The following is a 22,178-nucleotide window of genomic DNA, read 5'->3' as shown; positions in this document are numbered from 1 at the left end:
CCGCGGGGCTCGGCCCGGGCTGCCCGGCGGCGTGGAGAGGCCCCGGGGACCTGGTTCCCGAGGCGGGCCTGGCGCCCTCTAGCGGGGCTGGGTACGGGCGTCGAAATCGCCCTCCTCTGGGGTGCCTCTGTGGGGGGGTTACAGGGGCTGCGAGGTGGGGCCAGCTCCCCCCTTCCCTTTAGGGGATGCCGTAGCTTTAATACCCGTTTGAGCTTTATTAAACCTGGTGCTGAAGTCCCAACCGCCCCCTGAAACTGCCATCATCACGGTGGGGTGGGCCGGGGGCCGCATCCAGTCCTTGCACCGCACGAGGCAGCGCGCAACCCATCGCCGCCTTGTCAGGCGGTCCCGGCAGGTTTGGGGTGCAGTTGCTGGGGTGCCTCTTGTCCCCCCAGTGTCAAAGGAAAGCAGCTTGGGGTGGAGGAGCAAAGGGGCTCTTGTGTCCCCATGGGAGCCCAGCTGTCAATTGTGTGGCTTCATACGGTAAAGGCGTAAGCATGTTGCAGAAGAGCTATGGGTGATCCCGTGCTGGGCTGCAGTTTTGTTTGTGCGTATCTATACGTATATGGTTATATAACTCTTAAGGCTATTGAAACGGATGGCACTTACTTAGAGGAAGGATGTAGAAAGACACAGTCGCTTTCTGATTGCAAAGGTGAAGGTCCTGTGGCTTTGTGTGAAGTTTTGCACTACCTCTATATTATTTTCTAAGGGAAAGCTTTTGGTTTCTTGAGGCAGATGGAAGTACTTAAAGATTCAAGCGTTTCTGTTTTGTCTCACTTTATAAATCCTTATGAGACTCGGGATATCTGTTTTCTTACAAGCTTTGCTGAAGTTTCTGAGCTAGTAGCTTTTCTTTTTTTTTCTTTTTTCTTTTTCTCCCCTCTTCCCCCCCCTGCCCAGGACATCGTAAGTGGGGAGAGTGAGGAGGAAAGTAATGGCGTCAACTTGATGGAGTTCTCGGATGAGATCCTTTTGCACATCCTCAGCTATGTCCCTTGCACAGACCTTGTCCTGAACGTCAGGAGAACCTGCAGGAAACTTGCAACGCTTTGCCTTGACAAGAGTCTAACCCACACGGTTTTACTTCAGAAAGACTATAAGGTGGGGAGAGTAGCTTGCTTCTTCTGTTAGCTGTGAAGACAAATCTGACTTCTGAAAAAATGCCAAGAAGTAGAACTTTCCTATGTGTCTGCATAAATGAACTGCTCTTGAATTCTGAAACCAAATAAACAATAAACTGTTTTATAAAAGCATTTGTTTTCCAGAATGCTTTGTTAGAACAGCTCTGTGCTCCCTTAGTTATATAAAATACCGTCAGTGAAAGGTATCTTCTCTGTGTTTCTGGAAGCTAAAATGAAAGTAAATGTGACTTTCCATTTGTAGCTGTGGTTGTGTAGTTACCATTTTCTCAAAATACATTTTCCATGTTCTTGTGCAAAAAAAATCTTGTGCGTATTGCTGTCAGGCATGAAGTCAGCTAGGCCAGAAATTTTGTATGTGTTACAACAAAAATAAAGCTTGGGAATGAAGGGTGGTACGTTTTATAAGGATAGTATCACCAAGTGCAGGCAAGGGGAAGCCTCTCTTACTCATTTCCAAAAGAGGAAACTGGATGAAGGAGAACGGAAACGTTCTTTCAGTTTGAGTTTCCACAGAGAGCTAGTTCTGCTGAAATAGCTTTGCTGTTAGAAAATGGAGGTGTTCCTCCATTCCACTATCAGCTGCTGAACAGATTTGGCCTCACAGTCAGTAATGCAGAACTGCACAGACTAAGAAGCTAAAGGAGGTGTAATTTTAAGAGTCCAAAGCGTGGCAGACTAAGCCAGCTACCAGCAGTATAATAATTCTTAGACTGTGTTAGCTTCCTGAGGCCTTTGGATGAGCCACGTAATCTAAGTGCTAACCACTGTTAACCCCATCTTCAGGTGGGAAACTGAGTCGGTACACCCCGTTGCCATATATCTCATTGAATCTGGTTTTGTTTGAGTACAGGTAAACAAAGACAAAGTGAAGCAACTGATGAGGGATATCGGAAAAGAGATTTACCAGCTGAACATGGCTGGGTGCTATTGGCTGCCCAGCTCCACTATTGATCACGTAACACGATGCAAGAACCTGGTAAAACTGAACTTGTCTGGGTGCCACATCACCTCTCTCCGTCTCTCAAAGATGCTGTCCACGCTCCAACACCTGCGCTCCCTGGCGATAGATGTAAATCCGGGTTTCGATGCCAGTCAGCTAAGCAGTGAGTGTAAAGCCACTCTTAGCCGTGTCTCGGAATTGAAGCAAACCCTTTACACGCCGTCATACGGTGTCGTTCCGTGCTGCACTAGCCTTGAGAAACTGCTGCTTTATTTTGAGATCCTTGATCGCTCGCGAGAAGGTTTTATGCTCTCTGGGCAGCTAATGGTAGGTGAGAGCAATGTACCCCATTACCAGAACCTCCGCGTCTTCTATGCCAGGCTGGCTCCTGGCTACGTTAATCAGGAGGTGGTGAGGCTGTACTTGGCGGTGCTAAGTGATCGGACACCTGAGAACCTTCACGCCTTCCTTATTTCTGCCCCCGGTAGCTTTGCGGAGACGGGAGCCACTAAGAACCTCCTGGACTCTATGGCTCGAAATGTACGTCTGGATGCTTTACAATTGCCCAAAGCCTGGATTAATGGCTCTGGACTCCTGCAACACTTGAAGTTCAACAACCCTTTTTACTTCAGCTTTAGCCGATGCACCTTATCTGGTGGTCACCTGATCCAGAGGGTTATTAATGGTGGGAAGGATCTTAAAAGCTTGACCAGTTTGAATCTCAGTGGCTGCGTTCACTGTCTGGCTCCGGAGTCCTTGTTTCGAAAAGCAGAAGATGACATTGACAGTAGCATTCTGGAAAGCCTGGTAGTGTCTTGCTGCAACCTGAGACACCTCAACCTCTCTGCAGCTCACCATCATAGCTCAGAAAGCATAGGGAATCACTTGTGCCAGCTTCTGTCCAGGCTAAAGCACCTGCTCTCGTTGGCACTACCGGTTTGCTCCATTACAGATGTTGCTGCAAACGTGGAAAAGCCTCCCACAGCATCTAATTTGGTGCCCCAAACGTTTGGAAGGAAAGTGCGGATCGGGATACAGACATATCCAAGGAACTTAGCGGACCAGGCAAATCAGAAGATAGAGTCTTCGGTATTCTGGGCTCTGATGGGAAGCCTCCGATTTTTGGAAACCTTGGAAATAATTGGGTCCAGTTTTTCTTCTGCCATGCCCCGCAACGAGCCAGCAATTCGGAACTCGTTGCCTCCTTGTGTCCGGGCACAGAGCGTGGGGGATTCAGAGGTGGCTGCCATTAGCCAATTGACTTATTTGCAGAGCCTCACCTTAGCACAACTGCCAAATATTCTTACTGGTTCTGGGCTTATTAACATTGGATTGCAGTGCCAGCATTTGCGGACTCTTTCATTGGCCAACCTGGGCATGATGGGGAAAGTGGTCTATATGTCTGCTCTCATGGACATGCTGAAACACTGCAAGTGTTTGAGAGATCTCAGGTGAGGGGCTGCTGTTGGACATCTCCGTTTTGTTTGTGGATCTCCAGAAATGTAGTGTGTTGTTTGTTGTGCCTGTTGTTAAAACTGTGAGTGTTCCCGTTCTGGTCAAAAGTAACTGCAATGGCTTGAAAACTTGGCTATTTTGCTTCCTGACCTGTGGCAAAGGGGAAGGCATTGCATGCTGTCCTTGAGGGCTCAGGATATGCCCTTTAACCAGTGTTTTAAGAGCAAAAAGTCTCTATGCTGCAACTGCCTTCCTTTTAGATAAGGAAGAGTGGATGCTGCATATTTGGGAGCTAGCAGCCCATCAGGGCTAGGTTAAATACTACATGCCTTTGCTGACTTTTTGGCTTCGTGTACGTGTACATCTCTTAAATTTCCAGGAAGGAAGTGACTCTTACAATGTCTAGATAATATAGAGTTCTCCTTAGGTTTCCCAATGAGATGTTTTTCTGCCTTTGCTTTGTATTAAAATCTTGCCTATTTATTTTTTTATTTTCTTTTTTTTTTCTTGATAATATATTGAAAACATTCCAAATTTAGAGTTTGTCCTGTTGGTATTCCTCTCCTGGGTAGGATTTAAAGGATCCTGCCAAAGTTCTGATCCTAAAGGGTGCATAAAGGAGCTTCACAGTAGCCAAAATGTGCTTATGAAAGCAAAGGGCATGAACCGTGATGGTTTCCTTGCACCAGTCTGTATGAACACAAATATTATTACTTTAGAAAGATGCTTTTTTTCTTCTTTTTTTCCCTGAATCAGCTTCTGTTGGTAAAACTGCTAGACCCTGTCAGTCCTGTTGTCTTCCTCTGTTCACAGAATGTGTCTAAAATGCTAACAGTAGTAACAGCAAGGTCACTCCTGTGCTCACAAAGACAGTTAGTGTGACTAAAATTATTGCTCATCAGCTGAGACTGGTGTTTGTGTGCATGTTCCTGATCTGTTGCAATAGTGAAGGGAGCCAGGGTGGCTAAAACCCCTCAGCAGGGTTCTCATTTTCCACCACTTCCCATTTATAACAGGCAAGGAGGAGGTTGGTCTCTCATCCAAGGGATGGCAGCTGTTGGAAATTGAGTTGCTTAATGGCTTGGGTCAGGTGAATGTATCTTTAACCTTCAGGAGACTAAATAGCCATGGAAGAACTAAGATCTGGGGAAGGAGGGTGTGCAGTGTAGCTTCACTCAGTCTAGGCCCTGTAGTTTCCAGAGAAAATGAGGAGGCCTCTTTGAAATGGAGGCCAAGAGCAATAAAGATGAGAGGCAGCGTACAGCCTTGAATAAAGGCCGAACAAGAGTGTCTCCTTGTAACAACCAGGCGTTTCGATTTAAGCTCTCATTGTTCTTTCTTGAGTAAAGTCTAAGGTTTTATATAGGTTTAAGAGGATTTTAATGTTTAGCACTTCCTCCTGATAATGTAGTTTCCTTTTCATTTGACTAATTCTCTGCTGCTTCTACCCTTTCTTCCCCTCCCTGTTTTATAGGCTGAGAAGCTAGTTTAAGGGGATATTCCAAAGCAACATTGTCATCTAGCGAGTGAAAGGCAGTATTGCAAGTATGGCTGTCGTGTCACAGAGATTAATTTAGAAACCCACTGTGAGGTTGCAGGGGCTTCTGTGCTTTTTGTCCTAAACATCAAATGGACCAATAACCCTGTCGAAAAATTGGGGAGGCTTCCCGTTTCCTTAATATTAATTTTAAGCTATTACCCAAAGCGCTTGTGGGCTCTTAGGAACTCTTCAGGTGATGCTACCTAACCAGCAGTCGCAGGCTGAGACTCTAAAACAGAATTTATCAATTAACAGGATTAAGTTGCTGAGATACCCCTGCGTACTACAAAAGCCTACGCAGAGATTATCCAGATCAGGTCGAGACCGACAGCTTGTTATCACCTCATGGATTAACCTTCTTGGAGCTCTTGGCCTTGCTGACCCAGTGACTGGGATTCCCAAGTGCTCTGAGGCCTCGCAGTAAATGCCCTAAGCAGACGTACTCTCCTGGTGACACTGGCCCTGAACAGGTTCTGCTTCCTGCAGACTGGTTTCTGTGAGGAATTCATTCAGTTATGCTGGTAGTTAAAGCATGGACCCCTTGTTGGTCAGGTATCCTCCACCGTGTCATTTTGTTGTCCTGCTCTGGGCTGTGATGAAAGATTGTGGATAGCCATGACAGAGGATCCTGTTTCTCTTCTCTGGGCCAACTTTAAGATAAAGGTTGCATTGATGATGGTTCTTCCTCCTGTGGGAAAGCAGTAGCTTTGATCCTTTGCCATCCTCTGACCACAGAAGGGCTGGCTGTGGTCACTCTCTTGGTTCAGAGGCCCAAGTTCTGCAGCACCGTGTGTGCATTGTGAATTTTTCATGCCTGCTTCTCTCTAGGCAGTAAACTGAAGAGGACCAGTTTGATCAGTGTATGGTACACTGGAGCAGTAAGTCCCTAAATCCGTATCAACTGCTCAGTGGATGTCAGGTAGCAAAAGCCAGGCTGTGCTTGTCATAAGACCGGAACGGATCTGCTGGTCAGATGTAAGGCCCATCTTACCCAACATGCTTTGTGGAAAATTTGCAAAACCAGCGTTACTCCCTGTGGGTGCTGGAATTTTGCAGTTTAAGGCCTTTCTGCCTACTTGTGTCCTTGTCCTTTAGCACACACCGTTCAAGAGTAACTAGCAAGCAAGAGGTCTGAGCTTGCAATGCCGGGTTTGTTATGCCATACTGCTGGCACGAGGAGGTAGAAGGTCATTGCACATGTAAGTGAAACAGGCAGCGGGGGACACTGGTTGCTCCATTTGCCAGCCCCCCATGAATGTGCTGTCTTCCCTCTTGTCTGAAAGCGGCCTGAGCATGAATTGCCCATTGACTTGTTTTTGTTTATTCTTGCAGGCTGGAACAGCCATACTTCTGTGCCGGTGCCCAGTTCTTCCAGGCATTGAGTCATTGCTCCTCTCTCCAGCGGCTTTGCATCGTCTCCCGGAGTGGGACTCTGCAGTCTGACGCAGTGATGTCATTCATGGCCAACTGCCTTGAGGTCATCATGTGCCACATGTTTATGGGAGAATCTCTTACCGTTTGCAAAAATCTTCAGCAATCTATTGTCCGGAGGTGAGTGCGGAAAGGGGTTGATGTGGGCTTTCTGGAGCTCTTGAAGATTTATCTCCATTTCCTTGCTTGCCAAGGTTTATATGGCTTGGAGCACTTGTTCCAAGAAGCTAATAGGTACTGTGTAAACTGCTTGGCACATGAACTAGCCTCTCATTTTAATAAGAGTGAATCAGTGAAATATTTGAAGGTATTATATGAATTTTTGATTCCGTTCCCACCCATGTTCTCTGCAGTTCCGTTGGCTGAGTTTTAAGTTCTGGATGTAAAGCTCCATCATAAATCAAATGACACTTTTCGTGTAAACAAAACATCTGCCGACATTTTAAGTACTGCGAGATTTGACCTTGAAGCTTTCCTCCTTTCCCACAAGTGACTAAGATAATTCTCCGTCCTCTAATCACTTGTAAATGTCACTTACTGATAATCCCCTGCCAGCGCAATTCAAAGCTTTTAAAGGGTTGTTGTGAAGGGTTTTTCTTTGGGGGGTGTGTGTGGGGGGAGAATTGGTACAAACTGCCTTTGCACGTTTGGCAGTTCTTAAATGCATTTTGCTTGGCCCCTTGCAGTGTTCTGAGGCTCACGTGGTGGGAAACGTTTGTGTGTGAGCCGTGAACTGCATTTGAAAAGAGAGCTTTTAATTACGCTTGGCTTGAAATCTTCTAATAGTGGCAGTCATCTTACAAAATATTTCCCATGCAACAGACTTTCCATTATTATTTTTTTTTTTCCTCTATAAGGCTTTTTCTCCGCCTTCAGTCTGTTTTCTTTGTCACCTACTGTTGCTTTGCCCTGTTAAGCTCTAATAAAAATTTCAAATCACACGGCATTATTACTGCATCCTAAAGGGTGCTCCTCCTCCCCAGCCTTTCTCCAGCTTCAAACTGACTTATTACACTTGGCTTGTTTCCGCGGATCAAATCCAGAAAAGCCTATGACTATATTAGCTACCTACCAAACTGCACACGAGATTGTTTGTTACAGCCTCTCAAAGGCTCTGTGTCCTTCTGGGATAGTGATTGTTAGAAACGTCTAAGTAAATTCCTTGTGATGTGACAAGGATTCTTTGAGTTTGTTTTTCACAGGGCTTCATATCTGTAAAAACATTTCTTGGTGGATTTCAGTTGTGCTTTGGGGATCCTTAGAAAGAATCAAGAATCCGCAGTTGCCGGTTTTTATTTGCCCTCCCCTCTGAGATGCCATTGCAGCACTGGCCAAAATTTTAATGTCCACTTACTGAGCAGAAATACGCTGTTCTGCAGTCTTTTCTCCCTCTTCTTCTCTGTCGTGGATGGATTCTCACTACATTCTGTACCTTTTAATAATTTAAACCCTGGGAACATTCCAAAGAGCAGCTGATGCCTCGTGGAAATGTTAAAAACTATTTTTATATTTAGCAACAGTTCTGGCTGTCATACTATTTTTCTTCTTTTGTATTTTTATTAATAGAGACGTTTGTATGAAAACAGGATTTTTTGAAGGGGTTTGGTGTTTGTTTTTTTTTTCTTCTCTGAAGAGAGCATCTGCTCCCACTGCAAATTCTACACCTGAAGTCATAATCCTCTATGACATTGTAATTGGTGGCTCTGGAAACGATTTTGATGTCACATAAGATTATGACTTCAGGAGGAGGATAAGCAGTGGGAGCAGATGCTCTCCTAAGCAACAAAGATCCAGTTCTCATGCAACTGTCTCTAGTAATAAAATGGAAGGAACAAAATACAGAAAATGATGTGTAAGCAAAGCCTGGAGTCTTCCATGAGCCATCAGTAGTCTTTAGCCATGTGACTTTTCCAGTGATCCCATTCTCATCCTTGCACAAATGTGCCTTCAGATGGGGTCAGGAATTGACTTTCTCTTGACTGCATTTTGTCTACTACTCCAAGGGCAAAGAGACGTGCAGTAAAATCCCTGTGTGAGCTAGTTCATTGCTTAAACCTGTGGATAAGGCCCTAATTCACACAGCATGGCTTCCTCTAAAAATGTGCTGCTTAGTGTCTCTTTAGTCCAGGTTTTAATTTGGGGGAGCCCATTGGGCAGCGAGTTTGAAGTTAAATATCCTTGTGCCAGAATGAAATAAGGTGATTTATCCTTTTTTGTTTGTTTGTTGTTTTTTGGTTTGTTTTGTTTGGAATGTGCACAGATGCTGCCTCTGCGGGGAAAACATGGAGAGTGGGTGGGAAGGAGGAGGCAAGAAGAGGGAAGGCAAGGCTGTGAGCCTTTCTTTGTTTGCTCCCTTTCTTGAGCTGGGGGAATTGATCCATATACCTCGGGTCCCATTAGGGGTTAGAGTTCCTGTTTTAGGGCTATGGAGATGATCTTGTTTAGGCTGAGAGCAGCCAAGTGATTGCTGGTTTTGAACAGGGAGATGGGAACAAAGCGATTCCCATTCTCCCAACACCTCTAAAAAGAGAAGAAATGTGAGTGGGAACTGGAAAGGCTTAGGACTGGGTGTGCACCAGTAGTTTGTTGCTGGTGGTAGAGCTGGGAGGGCTTGAAAAGGCAGTCTAGTGCAGTGCAATCCTTTCTCAGACGTGGATGCACAGGAGGGTTCAGATCACGGAAGAGGCTGGGATCGATTTGGGGAAAACAGACTGGTTTCCACTGCAGAGTTGTACTGGAAGATGGTGTATATACAGGGTGTGGTGATGGGAGCTTGGGTATTAAATCTCCTGCATCACACTGATGGCTTAAAGCCCGAACTGATTCTCAAACTCCTCCCTTTGACTGTAAAATAAGGTTAGTATTATGTATTTCTGTTCTACTGGCCTGAAAAGAGAGTTGTTCTCGTGTCTGTTAGTCTTGTGACAGTTCTAAACCAGGCCCTGCGGTGTCTAGCTTTCTTGTGGGCAGTTTTCTGGTTGAAGTTTGCTGCTATTTGGGACAAAGTAATTTATGTATTTAAGTCATTAAAAGCCTCTGATTCAGTTCCGCCTCTTTTGCAATGTAACACAGTAAGCAGAACAGCACTCATCTGGAGTCTTCATCAGCAAACAAGAGGCTTGCAAGGGCAAGGTCTCCTCTGAGCTTTAGTTTCCCTCTGGGCAGATAAATCATTGCAGTGTTTTTTCTTTATTCTTTTTTCTTTTGTGTGAATGGGAGGGGTAATCCCCTTTCTGGTTCAGGGAGATACTCTGCGCACATAAGAAGGGCCTAGTGGTTATAACAGTGAGAGATGGGGCTTGAGTGATTCATATCTACTTCCCTGATCTTCCTCAGATTTCACATGTGACAGTGGTCTAGTCTCAGATTCTCTATAAAATGACTTTTTTCCTGTCACATGGTGCTCAGCCGCTGCCACACTTCAGATAGTAGTGGATCTAACGAAGACAATGTTTCCCCTTTTATGCTTGGACCCTAACTTTGCCAAAGTGCTTAGCTCCAAGCACATGTTGTCTGTTAAAATCGCTCTTCTGTTAAAACCACTGCAGCGGTAATTCCAGAAACACTACAATACCACAATGCGAGGACCCACAGTTGTAGGTTCAAGCATGACCCCAGACCTGTTGCTCTGCAAAGAGGCTTCTTTGCAGAAAAGGGAGATTTGCTTCTCCCTTTGGGGCTCAGTTGCAGTGCTGGGATTCTTTCTAAAATGCTTGCAAGGAGCCGTGTGGCCAAAGCCCAGTCCGAGGGGACCGGGCTTGCTTCCAAGCTTTCCCCGAGGGTTTCCACGCTGTTATTTTGTGAAATAGTCAGTAGATGGAGCTGTGACCTATGGAAGGTGTCCCACTGCTTACTGATGTGTTGCATGCTGAATAATCGTATTTATACGCCTGTATTCCTCTGCCCCAGAAATCTTGCGGGCAAGGAATTTGGATGACTTCGGGGCTGCACAGCTACCTGGTGTGGTTAGTGAGAACTTCACAAATGTGCAGGAGAAGTTGCTTTCCTGGTGAAGCTTACCAGCAGAAAACAGGCTGGAAGAGGGGATAGGAAATGATTTGGCAAATATCCCCTTGGCCTCAAGGACAGATTTTATTTTCCACTGTGTTCCTTTAGAATTTTGTCGGTTTTAGCTTAAGTGTTTAGATAGCTCCTATCATTCTAATGATTTCAAGGACTCTACAACAACCAGACAATGCAAGCCTGTGAAAAGTCCTTGAAAAAACACCTTGGAAAAGATCAAGAAAGCAACAGTAAAGAAAAAAACCTCAAAGCAAAACAAAAATTCTCTGAGAGCGTGATGTCATTAGGGATTCTTCATACATAGGGGGAAAGTGTCAAGGCATGGAGGTGAGTTGTGATTTATAGAAATGCAATCCAAGTTAAGCCATGATAGAGAGTGTGGTCAGGAAGCGAGAGATTGCGGTGGAGCTGACGTATGTTTTGGGGAGGTGGGTGGGTAGCTGGGCTCAGCCGCTCACGTCTCCCAAAAGCGCTGTTGTCATCTCCTGGGGTCTGATAGCTGTTGGGAGAAGGTGCAGGGGGCTGGGGCTGGCTGGGCTCCTGCTGCGGTGTCCCCCAAGAGCTGTGGGGTGGGGAGGGGGGGGCTGGCAGTCCTAGCTCAAACTGCCTGCCCCTGTTCCCCTAGCCATCCTGGCTACCTGTTTCCAGCAAATGGCTTTGCAAAGTGAGTGTGTGACTCAGGTGACTCGGAGGGTTAACCAGTGCTGGAAAGTGCCGAGAATTTTACTGTTTTAAGACAATCTGCCTGTTCTGGGGATCCAAGACCCAGAGAAAGAGAAACACTAACTTAACCTTCCTTCTTCTGCCTGTGTCAGGTATGAGCACCGCTTAGTTTGAAGTGACTTTCACAATAGAACTCCTGCCACTTTCCAGGAATAGCTGTTTCAGTCTGAATTAGATCTTACTATTCAAGCTTCTGTAGCATTACCTAAATTTTGCCCTGCTTGTTATTGTCCTTTTTTAACATGAAACGCTTGGCTGAATCTTGCCTTTTCTTAAACTGCTGATTGCAGTGGCCCTGTGTCGCTGAGAGCACCGTGATGCTTGCTGAAGGGATGAAAGAGCCTCCTGGGATTCAGTGGCAGAAATAGGGATTCCAGGTGGGATCATGGGGATGAAACTGAGAATTTGGTAAGTGCTGAGTGAGCCAGTCCCTTTCCTGGTGTTTGGCGCAGGACAGAACTATCACAAGTGAATTTTTGCTCACCTCAGAGCTAAGCGTTCCCCCCTCCCATATTGCTATTGCCCTGGATACCCCTGCAGTATTCCTCTCGCCTGGATTCTCACTGGGGGCTCAGCCTCAGAAAAGCCCTTGGGTAATCCTTTTTACTGTTAGATTGGGTGGGAGGGGGCTGTTAGGGCAGTGAGTGAGTGCAAGATCATCTTTGAATTCAGCAGAGTCCTCGAGCGTCCCTCCTGCACTGCCCACCTGACCGGTGCAATTGTACTGACACTGCAAAAAGCTGCTATTACCACCCAGGGCTTATTTGAGATTTCCAAGCTGGTTTTGCATCCCTTCACAACCTTTTCTTCCTTCTGACCTTGAAAAAGTCCCTCTCCGTATACTGCTGGCTTTCCTGGATCCCAGAGCCAGCGTGGTCGCTGCCAATCCCACTCGCTAGCCTAAGCATGTTGTGGGCTCAGGCCCTGCGTCTGATTGCAGAAGACTTAATGTATCGCTAGGCTGGTGTAGTGAATCATTAGCATCCTGTTCCAGCTTTCATTGTCTGTTTCATTTCCTGCTCTTAGAAACCCCTGAATCATTCTGTCACAGACTGAATAACAAACTGCATCCTTGTCAGCTTGCGTTACCCAAGAATTCGTTGGCGGGCTTGGCGAAGGCTGACTCTGCTTGAGGTGTGGCCCAGACACCTTTGCTTCTACCGGGGATGTCATTTATGGGTGGGTTCAGATACTTTAAAAGCCAGCACGGCTTGTGGGACCATCCCCAATTTGGCATATTAATGTATCTTCTTTTGGGGGTACTAACATACCATTTTCTTAAATACATTCCTGTGGTTGACCCAAATGGCTTGTTCTAACTGCTAGCTCATGTGTTTTGAAGGGAATTCAGTCCTGAAACCCTCCTTAGAGGTTAGATTGGTTTGTGCATGAAATAGGTTCCAAGGAGTGTCCTCTCCCTCTTGGCTGAGAAATAATATTGGAATAGTACTGTCGTGCTTTCTCTTCATGAGGGTGTAAAAGGCTGAACGGAAGCATTAACTGCAGCTTTAAAGCATTTCCATAGTAAAATAAATCTAATTGAGCAGTTATTGCAGTAGCTTTTTAATTTGTGGAAGAGATTAGGAAATAACTTTCAGCTTGCTCTGGCAGAGCACTCCCCTAGGACGTGTCCTGGGCGCTCTGGCATCGCTCTTTGGGTTCTTACTCCCTCCCCCTCTAGTTATCCGGTCACATTTGACTGATGTAGAGTTCAGCTAGCAAAATAATGTAAGAACCTCAATCTGCAAGCATGTTTGATATAAACCTCGGCTCACAGGAGAAGTAGCGGAGTGTCATTCATGCCTTACAGAGAGAAACCACAGTAGAGAGATGTAATTTGCCTTTACTCGGGGTGAGTCTTGACGTGTATTGCTCCTTCCCCATGACACGATGCGGTGGCAGAGGATGCTGCATGGAAGATAGTGGGACAGTTGGCAGTGTTGAGTGCGAATGACTTCGAGTCCCATCTACGCCCCTTCGTCTCAGGTTGGAGGCTGTGGTGATGGGACTTCAGGTGAGGGGAAATCGCAGGCCTTGGGAGAATGCCAGTTTGTCCACGTAGACATGAGGGGGCAGAAGAAAGGAAAACATTTTATGGGGGAAATATCTCATTGTGTGGAGTTAAGAGCAACCTGAGGAATTGCAACAGCTTTCCTCGGGAACTTTTGAAGTCTGTTTCTGAGGTTAGAAAATGAAGTCTGCTCAGGACTGGTACTCTGGCAGGGTTGGAAGTGGGAATGGCAGTAAGGAACGTGTCTGCTTTAGAGTCAGTGTGTGGAGGCTTTGGACCCCTCTTGAGAGGCTTCTGGGGGATGAGTGGGGGGCAAGGGTCCCCCCTGCTCACAGCGGAAGGGGCCTGGGGGAATCTCACCAGCAGTTTCTCTGGCATGGCTGGAAGATGCTCCGGGGAAGCTTAATTTTGCATTATTGGCAGTCACTGTAAGCAAGGAGAGCTTTTGCAGTTCCCTGGTACTGAGTTCAGGGCATGGCCAGTGGAACAAATTTTAATTGTATGTCTGGCCTTCCCTGAAAAGATGAGAAAAGTGTGTGTGTGTGTCTGTCTGTCTGTCTGTCTGTTGGGTCGTGCCACTTGTCAGCCGCTCCAGCTTGTCCTGGCTCTTTCTCCGTTCCACCATGCCATGCTGCAGGGATGGCTCAGGTAGGCTGGCTGAAGCTTTCAAGACAGATGCCACATTTGAACTTTCAGATGTGAGCGTCTTCCAGTGAAAACAGATTTATGCTGTGCCTGGCGGAGGATTAACAAGGTTTTTGTCCATGTAGGTGGAAGAGCTGTGTACAGGGCAAAAAATGAGTTGGTCTGAATTCTCTTCTCTTGGGAATCTTGTGCCTCTTCAGAAGCAGCTCACCAGCCTGTGGGGGAGGTCTAAATGGAGGGGGGAGAAGGTATGCGACTGCAGCAGAGATTGGTTTGCATTTGTGAGAGTCAGGCAAACCGAAGTCCACATCTGCTCCATCCCCGCTGTGCTGTTCCCCTAAATTAAGTTTCTCCTGGTTTACTTCCTTACTCTCCTTCTCTAGAGCCTTTTTTCCCGTAAGCTCATCTCAGTTTGTGGAGTTCAAAAATCTGGCCCTGATCCACTCCTGATACACCGTATTTCCTTGTTTTATCTGATGTGTGCTGCTTTTGTTGCCATTGCTTAATTATACCACCTTGTGTGTCCTTATTCCTGCTCGCCAGCTTTTGTGAAGTGGGATGTGCTGAAACGTCTGAATTTGGCGTGGGGCTTTTCTTCGGTTTCTCTGGAAATCTCAAGGGGAAATACATTCTTCAGTCCCAAATACTGCCTTCCAAGTAATGCTTTCCTTACAAGTAAGAGAAGAGAAGTTTGAGCAGCACCTAACGCAGTGGAGCTTGTCGTCTTCTGGGGTCCGTGGTGCAGAGAGTTGCGGGGGGGCGTAATCCATCGTTACAGGCTCTCTGGTGAGATTCTCCTATGGCCCTGGGCTGCCCTTTAGCTCCATCAGCAGGTGGAGTCCTGGGGACTCACTGGCCCCTCTGGAGAGGTATGTCTGAAAACACACACTAAGTGTTTGCCAGGAAATAACTGCATTCCAGGGAGTGACTCTTTTGTCTTGCTAAAATCGAGGAAATCTGATCAAAGTGCAGCCTTGCTCTAGACTTTTACTCTTTCTTTTTGACTTTGTCCCTGACCTACATATTGGATCCTGCCACGCTGGTTGGAAGTAATTGAGACCGTAGTTTAGGCTATTTACCAAGCTGTTCACTTGAAAATAACCTTACTGTGTCCAGTCCACACCTGTTCTGGGATAATTTTGGAGACAAATAACAAAGCGCCGTTAACCCTTTCAACTACATGCAACCCGCTCAAGATCTAACTGTAGTGTGAGGTTATACCTCTGCTGATGCCAGGAGGAATTTATGACACAGGGTGCCCTTCGCTGCTCGTTTCCCAGCTCCATGGATGATTCCAGCCAGCTGCTGAAGCCAGGACCACTGTGTGTCCACATCCAAACGAGGACATTTCAAAGACCTCCTTGTAAAAGTTACCACTGGGTGGTTGTTGGCTTGGTGTTTACTCTGCTGGACCAGAGGCTGTGCTGGAGAATATGTGTGTGTTGGGGGTATTTTCTTTGTTATCCCAGTCATTGTTTCTCATTAAAGGATCTGTTTTGAAGGGGCTGCTAGTTAGTTGCCTAGAAAACTTGCTTTCATTTAATTAATCATGATGAGTTTAGTCTGAAGGTTTTGCAGGAGAAAGCAAGCAAGCATATCCTTGGCTTCTTTCCCTTGGAATAAAAGCAGGGTTTCATGTCTGAAACTGCAGCTCTTTTGTCTCCCCAGGTCGACATCCTTCTCTGTCCTTCGGGTTTTAATTTTACAAGCCATGCGCTTGCAGAGGTAGATCCAGTTTGAAGTCCATCCAGGTGTGGAATGAGGAAAGAACCGTCAAGAAGATTACAGGAGCTATTCTGCAACTCATTAACTCAATCTCTTCCCCTTCTTGTTATCTCCTCCCCATGCCTGGGGCCTTTTGAACTAGTGCTCTAAGTGCTTCTTACTTAATCTAGCCCACCTGGACAGGTGTACGAAGAAAGGAATTGCCTTCCGGGGAAGGACTAAAGGAGCATAGATTGCAGAGGGAGTCTGCTTTTGGGAACTGCTAATCCCAATTTAACATTATGACAGCTGCTCATTAAAATCAGGGTGTTTTTTAACAGGCAGTTAAAGGAGAGGCTTTGCACGCACATTTAGCTGAGAATAATAGTGAACCATGTGCATTTGATTTTTTTTTTTTTTTTCTTAAATCACGCAAATTGTACATGGAAAGAATTCTCCGGCGTCAACTTGCTGGGGTATGGAATTTACAAGGTTTGCAGTAACATACAGTTTCCTGTTGAGGGGGGGAGAAAATTACAAAGCTTTCTTTTTTTTTTTCTTTTTCTTTTTTTTTCTTTTTTTTAAGATCAAGTTCAAACCTCTCATATAAATCCAGCCTCTTTGGAAGGTATACTTACTGTGTTGAGGTTTTTCAGTTGTCTTGGTGGCAGATTGTCATGTAAACTTGTCTAGGTTCTCGTTTTTATAGCTACATGTAAAGGCTGCTTATAAACGACAATTTTGTATATGGTGAGAAGGCAGCATGCAGATCTAATTTGGGAGAGTCTATATACAAAGAGAGAAGCAGAGGTTTCTTTGCCTTGGGGAGATGGCTGTTTCTTCCTAGCTGAACTTCAGTAAACTTGGTCTATTAACATGATTTTCTCTGCAGGACTGTGGTGTTGGATAAGAAACATGAAGAGCTGAGGCAGAGGAGGGACTATTAAAGAGACATTTGCTGTATTTTATGTAATTTCACTGCAGACCTTACCAACTGCCTCCCGGATCAACGGTTATTTGCTGGTTGATTTCTTGTAGGCAGTGCTGTGGAAGTAAGAAACTGCGTAGCTCCTCCACAAGCCCCCAGATCCACTCAAGGAGCAGTGTCTTTTTCTGCCAGCCCTTAGGCATGAGGCATGAAGGGCAGCTCTGTGATGCAGAGAGATATAAAATTGCCCCGGGTAGTTTTGTTGCTGGAAATCCTTACTCCTGCAACTAGTTATATTCAGGCAAATTAATTTAACCCACGAGGACTGAGCAACTAGCCTTGGAATGGGATTTTCTCTGCTACATTTTTGGCAGCTCTACTCCAAACCATTTGTGGATGGGAACGTCCTTTCTATCTCCCTGGGAAATGCCAGTCTCTTGTGGCCTTTTCTTCAGCTGTCTGTACTGCTAGTTGGGATTTTCACGTGTGTTTCCAGTAGCTGAATCTCCAGCCGTTCCTTCTCTGTTTGACAGAAGTCTTGGCTGTTTCAGAGCTGGAGATGAGCTGGGAGTTTTCCAGACACGCATCTGTAGAAGAGAAGTTTGTTGAGCAGTGAACTCCTCTTTTGACCCAACACAACTTGGTTCAGCCTCAAGGGAATGATGCTGCGAGTTTGACTCTGCCTCCTTTAAAGCGATAATGAACTGGCCCTTGTCACACATGGTTCGGAGGAAACATCTTAGTGGCATGGGGCTAATCGTCACAAGTCTTTTAATCTTAAGGGTGTAACTCTTAAGCTATAGCATAACTTCCCTTTACCTCCCAGCTTTAAAAGACTGAACTCTTGTTATGCTACGCTGAGTAATACTATTTCTCTTCCCCCATGTTCTCTTACTCACCAGGTTGCTATCATGTAGAGTACTTGCTGATGGGGACTTGGACTCTCTTTGTATGGCTCTTTTTACATTATATAAATGGATTTAACTTTTGCTGTTCTCTTCCTCTGCTCTGTAGTTATAACCCTGCTGCTCCTCTCTCATGTTGTCTTATCAGGCCTCTCGCTTGCGAGGTCTGGGATGTGTGCTGGAAGGCAGACCCAGTGATGTGATGTTGGCAAGAAGAGCTGGGAGAGTAGGAGGAAAACGCAGATTTCTCTAAGAGGCGACCAAAAGGCTAAGGCTGTAGATTCAGAAACTGGAACCCCAAAGCCAAGTGGCAAATGGACACTGATGTGCATTTCTGTTAGAGCAAATTCCTGTGGTGCCAAGACAGGTTTTCTGCAACTTGGATTAAAAAAGAGGCTGCAGTGCGTGTGCGTGCGCACACTCAAATGCTTATCTGCAGGTCAGAGCTTTCTAAACTTGCTTGTGCTCTAATTGCAGAGTGTAGACTCTGCATGCAGAACAACCCAGTCTGAAGTGATAATCCCAGGCTCAGCCCTGAGGGAATGCCTGGCACTGCTATGGCCTGATTTTCTTAATGGCTCTGCAACTTGCCACTGGTTTGTAGGTAGTTTAAATTGTTATCTCTGAGCACCTTGCCCAGTTTTGGCAGAGCTCTTAGGATCTCTGGTCTTCTAAGAATACCTGTACGTTGTGATTTATTTACTTATTGATTTAAAAATACTTCTTCCTCCCTCCCCATGTTAGGCCCAGTTTGGGCTTGTGTCAGCTCAACAGACTCACTGAAAAGGGATGCAAGCCCAGCCTGCACTCCCGGCTGACACACAGGAGAGTGGGAGACCTTGACTTCCAGCTGCCCCTCCTGCTTCCTCTGAACAACCCTCCCTTGCTCCCACCGCTGCATGATCTATATCCATGCAATCCCCTTCTCTTGCACTGGAGAATTTGTGTTTCTCCTCAGCTAATAACCTGTGTCTGATTTAGTTTCCAGGAGGACCGCCCTGCATTAAATGTTGTCATTTTCCCTCTGCTTCATGAGGACTTGACAGAGGTCATCAGAGATGTCCCCATGCGGCACTTGGATGAAATTACCTTGTTTAAAAGCAGAGTGGCCGAGGAACCTCCCAACTTGTGGTGGTGACTGTCACAGCATGGAAAAGGACAGTCAGCGTGAACACGTGAAATAGCTTCTTGTTGGCCTGGATTCCCCATCTTCAGCTCCTGGCCACCTCACTGGATGCTGTACAATCACTTTACATAGCTGCAATTGCAAAATAAAAAAAGCTGGTCCTTTGCAGTGGGGAAACATCTATTGGATATTGCTTGCATCTGAAAATTCTGTCTCAAAGGCTTTTGGAATCTGATGAGTATTTCCTTGTGGTCAATATGAATTTCTCTGTTATTTTACTGAAGTTAAAGGTAAGAGAAACTGACTTAACGATGCGCTTTCCCCTGTGTCGCCTGTATTTCCTAAAGGCCCCTGTGTACTTTGGCAGTGTGCTTTGTGATATTGGTGGAAATCATTCTTTGCTTCGGTCAGTTTTTGGCAAGGTAGAAAGCCTAAGCCAGCTAAGAGGCACAAAAAAATGTTGCTCAATTGAAGTGCATCACATCTTTTCTATGTTACAAATATGCATTTGTAGTCACACACATGCAATCACAGATATTTAAAGGTGGTGGTGGGGTTTTGATTGAGAAGTACCACAAGGACTCTTTTTAATTTTGGAATAACAAATTAAGGTCATTAGCGCCTCAACCATGGTATGTTCTTGCTGATGCTGTTTCTATCAGTTTATCTGGTGGAAGAAGTTCTCAGCTCTTTTGGAAATCCTTGTCCTAGGGTAGATGGTACCTACAGTGAATAAGTTGAGGCTCAGATCTGATTTTAATGCAGTCTGTCTTGCAGTGTAGATGAGAATGTAGTGTTCCAGTTCTGTCCTTAGATCCCATGCCTTGAATTCATGCTAATTTTAGAGATGTTATGAAGTATTTTCACAGTGTGATTTCAGTCAGCTTCTCTGCTCCACAGAACTTCCTCGGGCATCAGTAGTGGTCTGGATCACTTTCATATTGCCTTATTTACTGAGCACTTTTGAAAGCATCAGACAGCTGTACCAAAAGCTGAGTTATGAATTCCTGGAGCGGCGTTTCTGGGTGGCAGTCAGGTTTCCCTTTTGCTGGAGTATTTTGTGGTAAGCGCACTGGGTCTGTCTGCTGCAAAACAGCTATCAACCGGAGCTGTCTTAACTTCTCCACCCGTAATCTCCTAAACGCTCCCTAATGTGTTGAGCAGTGTTTTTCTGGGGAGACCCAGTGTCATCCAAAGATGATGTCCTTGTCAGCATTTTCTACACAAGTTGCCGTCTCCCAAACGCTGTTCTGTGATTAGCGGTTCATAGGAAGCCTGGTCTGATGGGATAGATTTTAGAGCAAACTGCAACTCACAGCTCTTTACTTTCCCATCAGTCAGGTGTGAACCTGCCTGGAAATCTGTCTTGCTCGTGTAAATCTTGAGCCAGACTGTGGTAACCCTTGTGCTCAGATAGGTTATGGTGTTAACGAGCAGGTTAATGTTAGCCTCCTACTAGCACAAGTCTGTGCATTGCTAAAACTAACCCCTGCACCCATTTGCTGTCTGCCCTGGATTTCTCTCCCTTCCCCACTCAGGACAGGGTGCCAGCAGCAGGCTCTGGTTTGCGGTCGGTAACAAGGTGCTGAGGCCAGCTTGTGCTCCTCCGAGAATGACTGCAGATGAGCTGCGTTCACTGCCAAAGTATTTGAGACTTTGCCTCAGGTTAGACACCGTGCGGGTAAGTGCGAGAAGCTGGTGCCCTGTTCTTGGCATCCTGCCACTTGTTTTCTCTCCCACTCTCCCGATGAGGTCGTTCTTTCTACCTCTTGTCATACTACTCACCTGTTTGAATCTCTGTCTCCCTCTCCAACTACTTTCTTCTCTCCTCCTCCATCACTTCAGCAAATCAGACATCCTTTTTTGGCAGGAACGCGAGCTGCTACTCTGTCCAGTTCAGGCTACTTCAGCTCTGCCTCCTTTTTGTCTGGGTTTCTTTCCTAGAATAAATAGGGTTAGGCAGCAAGCATTTGCAAAGCTGCTTTCTCCTGGTTTGAAGCATTGGCAAAGCTGCTTTCTCCTCCTTGTGCCCCTAGCTTCAGGGCAGGGTAGAGGGAAGGCTGAGAGTATAGAGCCAGCTCTGATGCCTAAGCGGACCTGGTTTGTCCTGTGGAAGAATCCCAACGTTTGGTGTGTGCTACAGGAGCGAGGCCGTTCCCACACTCAGCAGGGATTTCCCCTCCACCTACAGGCTGTGGCACCAGCAAGAGTTTGGCAGAACCGCCAGCTCGCCTGTCCCTGTCCCGCTGGAAAACAGGCGTTGGGGGAGAGCGGCAAGCAGAAAACACGTGTTGCTTAATGGAGGCATTAGCCCTTTGGTCTTGGGGACCAGAGGAACCTGATGAAACATGCTGTACCTTTTGCTTGGCAAAGCGATACCCATCTGCCTCGTGTCTTGCTAGATTGGGGCAGGCAATCAGGCGTGTTTTATAATGCCATTATTCTGTTGCCTGGGGTATGATGTTTAGACATCTGTATTCATGCAAGTGGGTCAGAAGTCCTGATGCAAACACTACCAGTTGTAATCGGGGCTAGCAAAGGTCACCCACAGGTAATAAAGATAGCACCACAAATAGTGATGAAGAGCTAAAAACTCCTTCCACCCCCGACTCCCCAACTCTGGGCCAATGCTCTATATCTCTTCTACAAATCCTCTTATGGTGAGTGAGAATTTCCGCTGCTTCTGCACTCCAGGCAGGATTCACCAGATGTTAATAATGTGCTTATTTTCTCTAAGTGCTATTTTGGCATCGGTGTTAATTACAATTTATATTCTGCAACATTTACACTGGGAAAAGAACCCACCCTAATAGTCCCCAATTGGCAGAGCCGGGCTATTAAACATAGCACCATATGTTCTGAGCAGAGCAATATATGGGACTCGGAGCCCACTCAGCGCTGAGACTCTGGCGTGCAGCGTTAGAGGAGGAGAGGAGAACAGAGAGACGGGTGTTTTGTTCCTAGCTTTTATTTAATATGAAATTCCCCCTCCTTTTCTCTGGTCTCTGTCCCCATCTCTCCAGAAATCTCTCTCCCGCTTTCTGTGAGCATCTAATGAGGTGATCTCTGAGCCTGCTGATGCCACTGTCCGTAGTCTAAAATAAATGAATTCAATTACAGAAGGTGCCCTTCTCGCAGGGGCTGCCTCTGCAGGATTCCCAGTCCCTGCTGGTGTGTTTCTTGCTGCGCTCCAAATCAGACCTCCAATCTTTGGGGACTGCAGAAGAAATCTTTGCTTTGACCACCGATGGATGACGTGTCCGTGCTTCTTTGGGAGAAGGATATTCTGGGACAAGTGCCATTAGTGGGTAAAATGAGAAGTTGTTTGCTGCTCTGCTAATGTCCAAAGTCTTGTTTAGCAAGATGGCATTTGGTTCCTGCAGGCTGGGAGGGTCTAGACCTGAAGAGTGACAATGGTTTTGGAGTGGGGAATTCGGTGGGGCTAAGTCGTCAGTGTTTCGGTAGGTTTCTTAGAAGGACTCTGAGTTAAAGGATTGCTTCCTCAGCTGCTTTGCAAAGCTGATTTCACAGTCTCTTTAGAAAATGGCAGTGTATCCACTGCTCAGTTTGGGAAGGGGGCTTTGTGGCAGGGGGCCCTGCCC

General features: G+C 46.1%; 1 protein-coding gene across 2 annotated transcripts; it reads left to right on the top strand.

The window, feature by feature from the left end:
- Window positions 1-509: 509 nt before the first annotated feature.
- Window positions 510-22,159, top strand: FBXL18 (F-box and leucine rich repeat protein 18). Of its 2 annotated transcripts, XM_009645907.2 has the most exons (5): window positions 510-547; window positions 904-1,104; window positions 1,996-3,536; window positions 6,413-6,631; window positions 18,432-22,159. In XM_009645907.2, the coding sequence occupies exons 2-5, from the start codon at window positions 952-954 to the stop codon at window positions 18,586-18,588; spliced, it is 2,070 nt and encodes a 689-aa protein (XP_009644202.1). In that variant the 5' UTR covers window positions 510-547; window positions 904-951; the 3' UTR covers window positions 18,589-22,159. The 2 variants fall into 2 exon arrangements, with proteins under 2 accessions (XP_009644202.1, XP_035757226.1); XM_035901333.1 differs by lacking the exons at window positions 510-547; window positions 18,432-22,159 and adding an exon at window positions 11,548-11,644 and having other exon boundaries at window positions 885-1,104.
- The last annotated feature ends 19 nt before the right edge of the window (window positions 22,160-22,178 follow it).

The sequence above is a fragment of the Egretta garzetta genome, unplaced genomic scaffold (assembly GCF_000687185.1).
Source record: "Egretta garzetta isolate BGI_Z169 unplaced genomic scaffold, ASM68718v1 scaffold299, whole genome shotgun sequence".
Lineage (NCBI taxonomy): Eukaryota > Metazoa > Chordata > Aves > Pelecaniformes > Ardeidae > Egretta > Egretta garzetta.
Note: the sequence above shows the minus strand (reverse complement) of the source record. Positions and strands in the feature narration are given on the sequence as shown.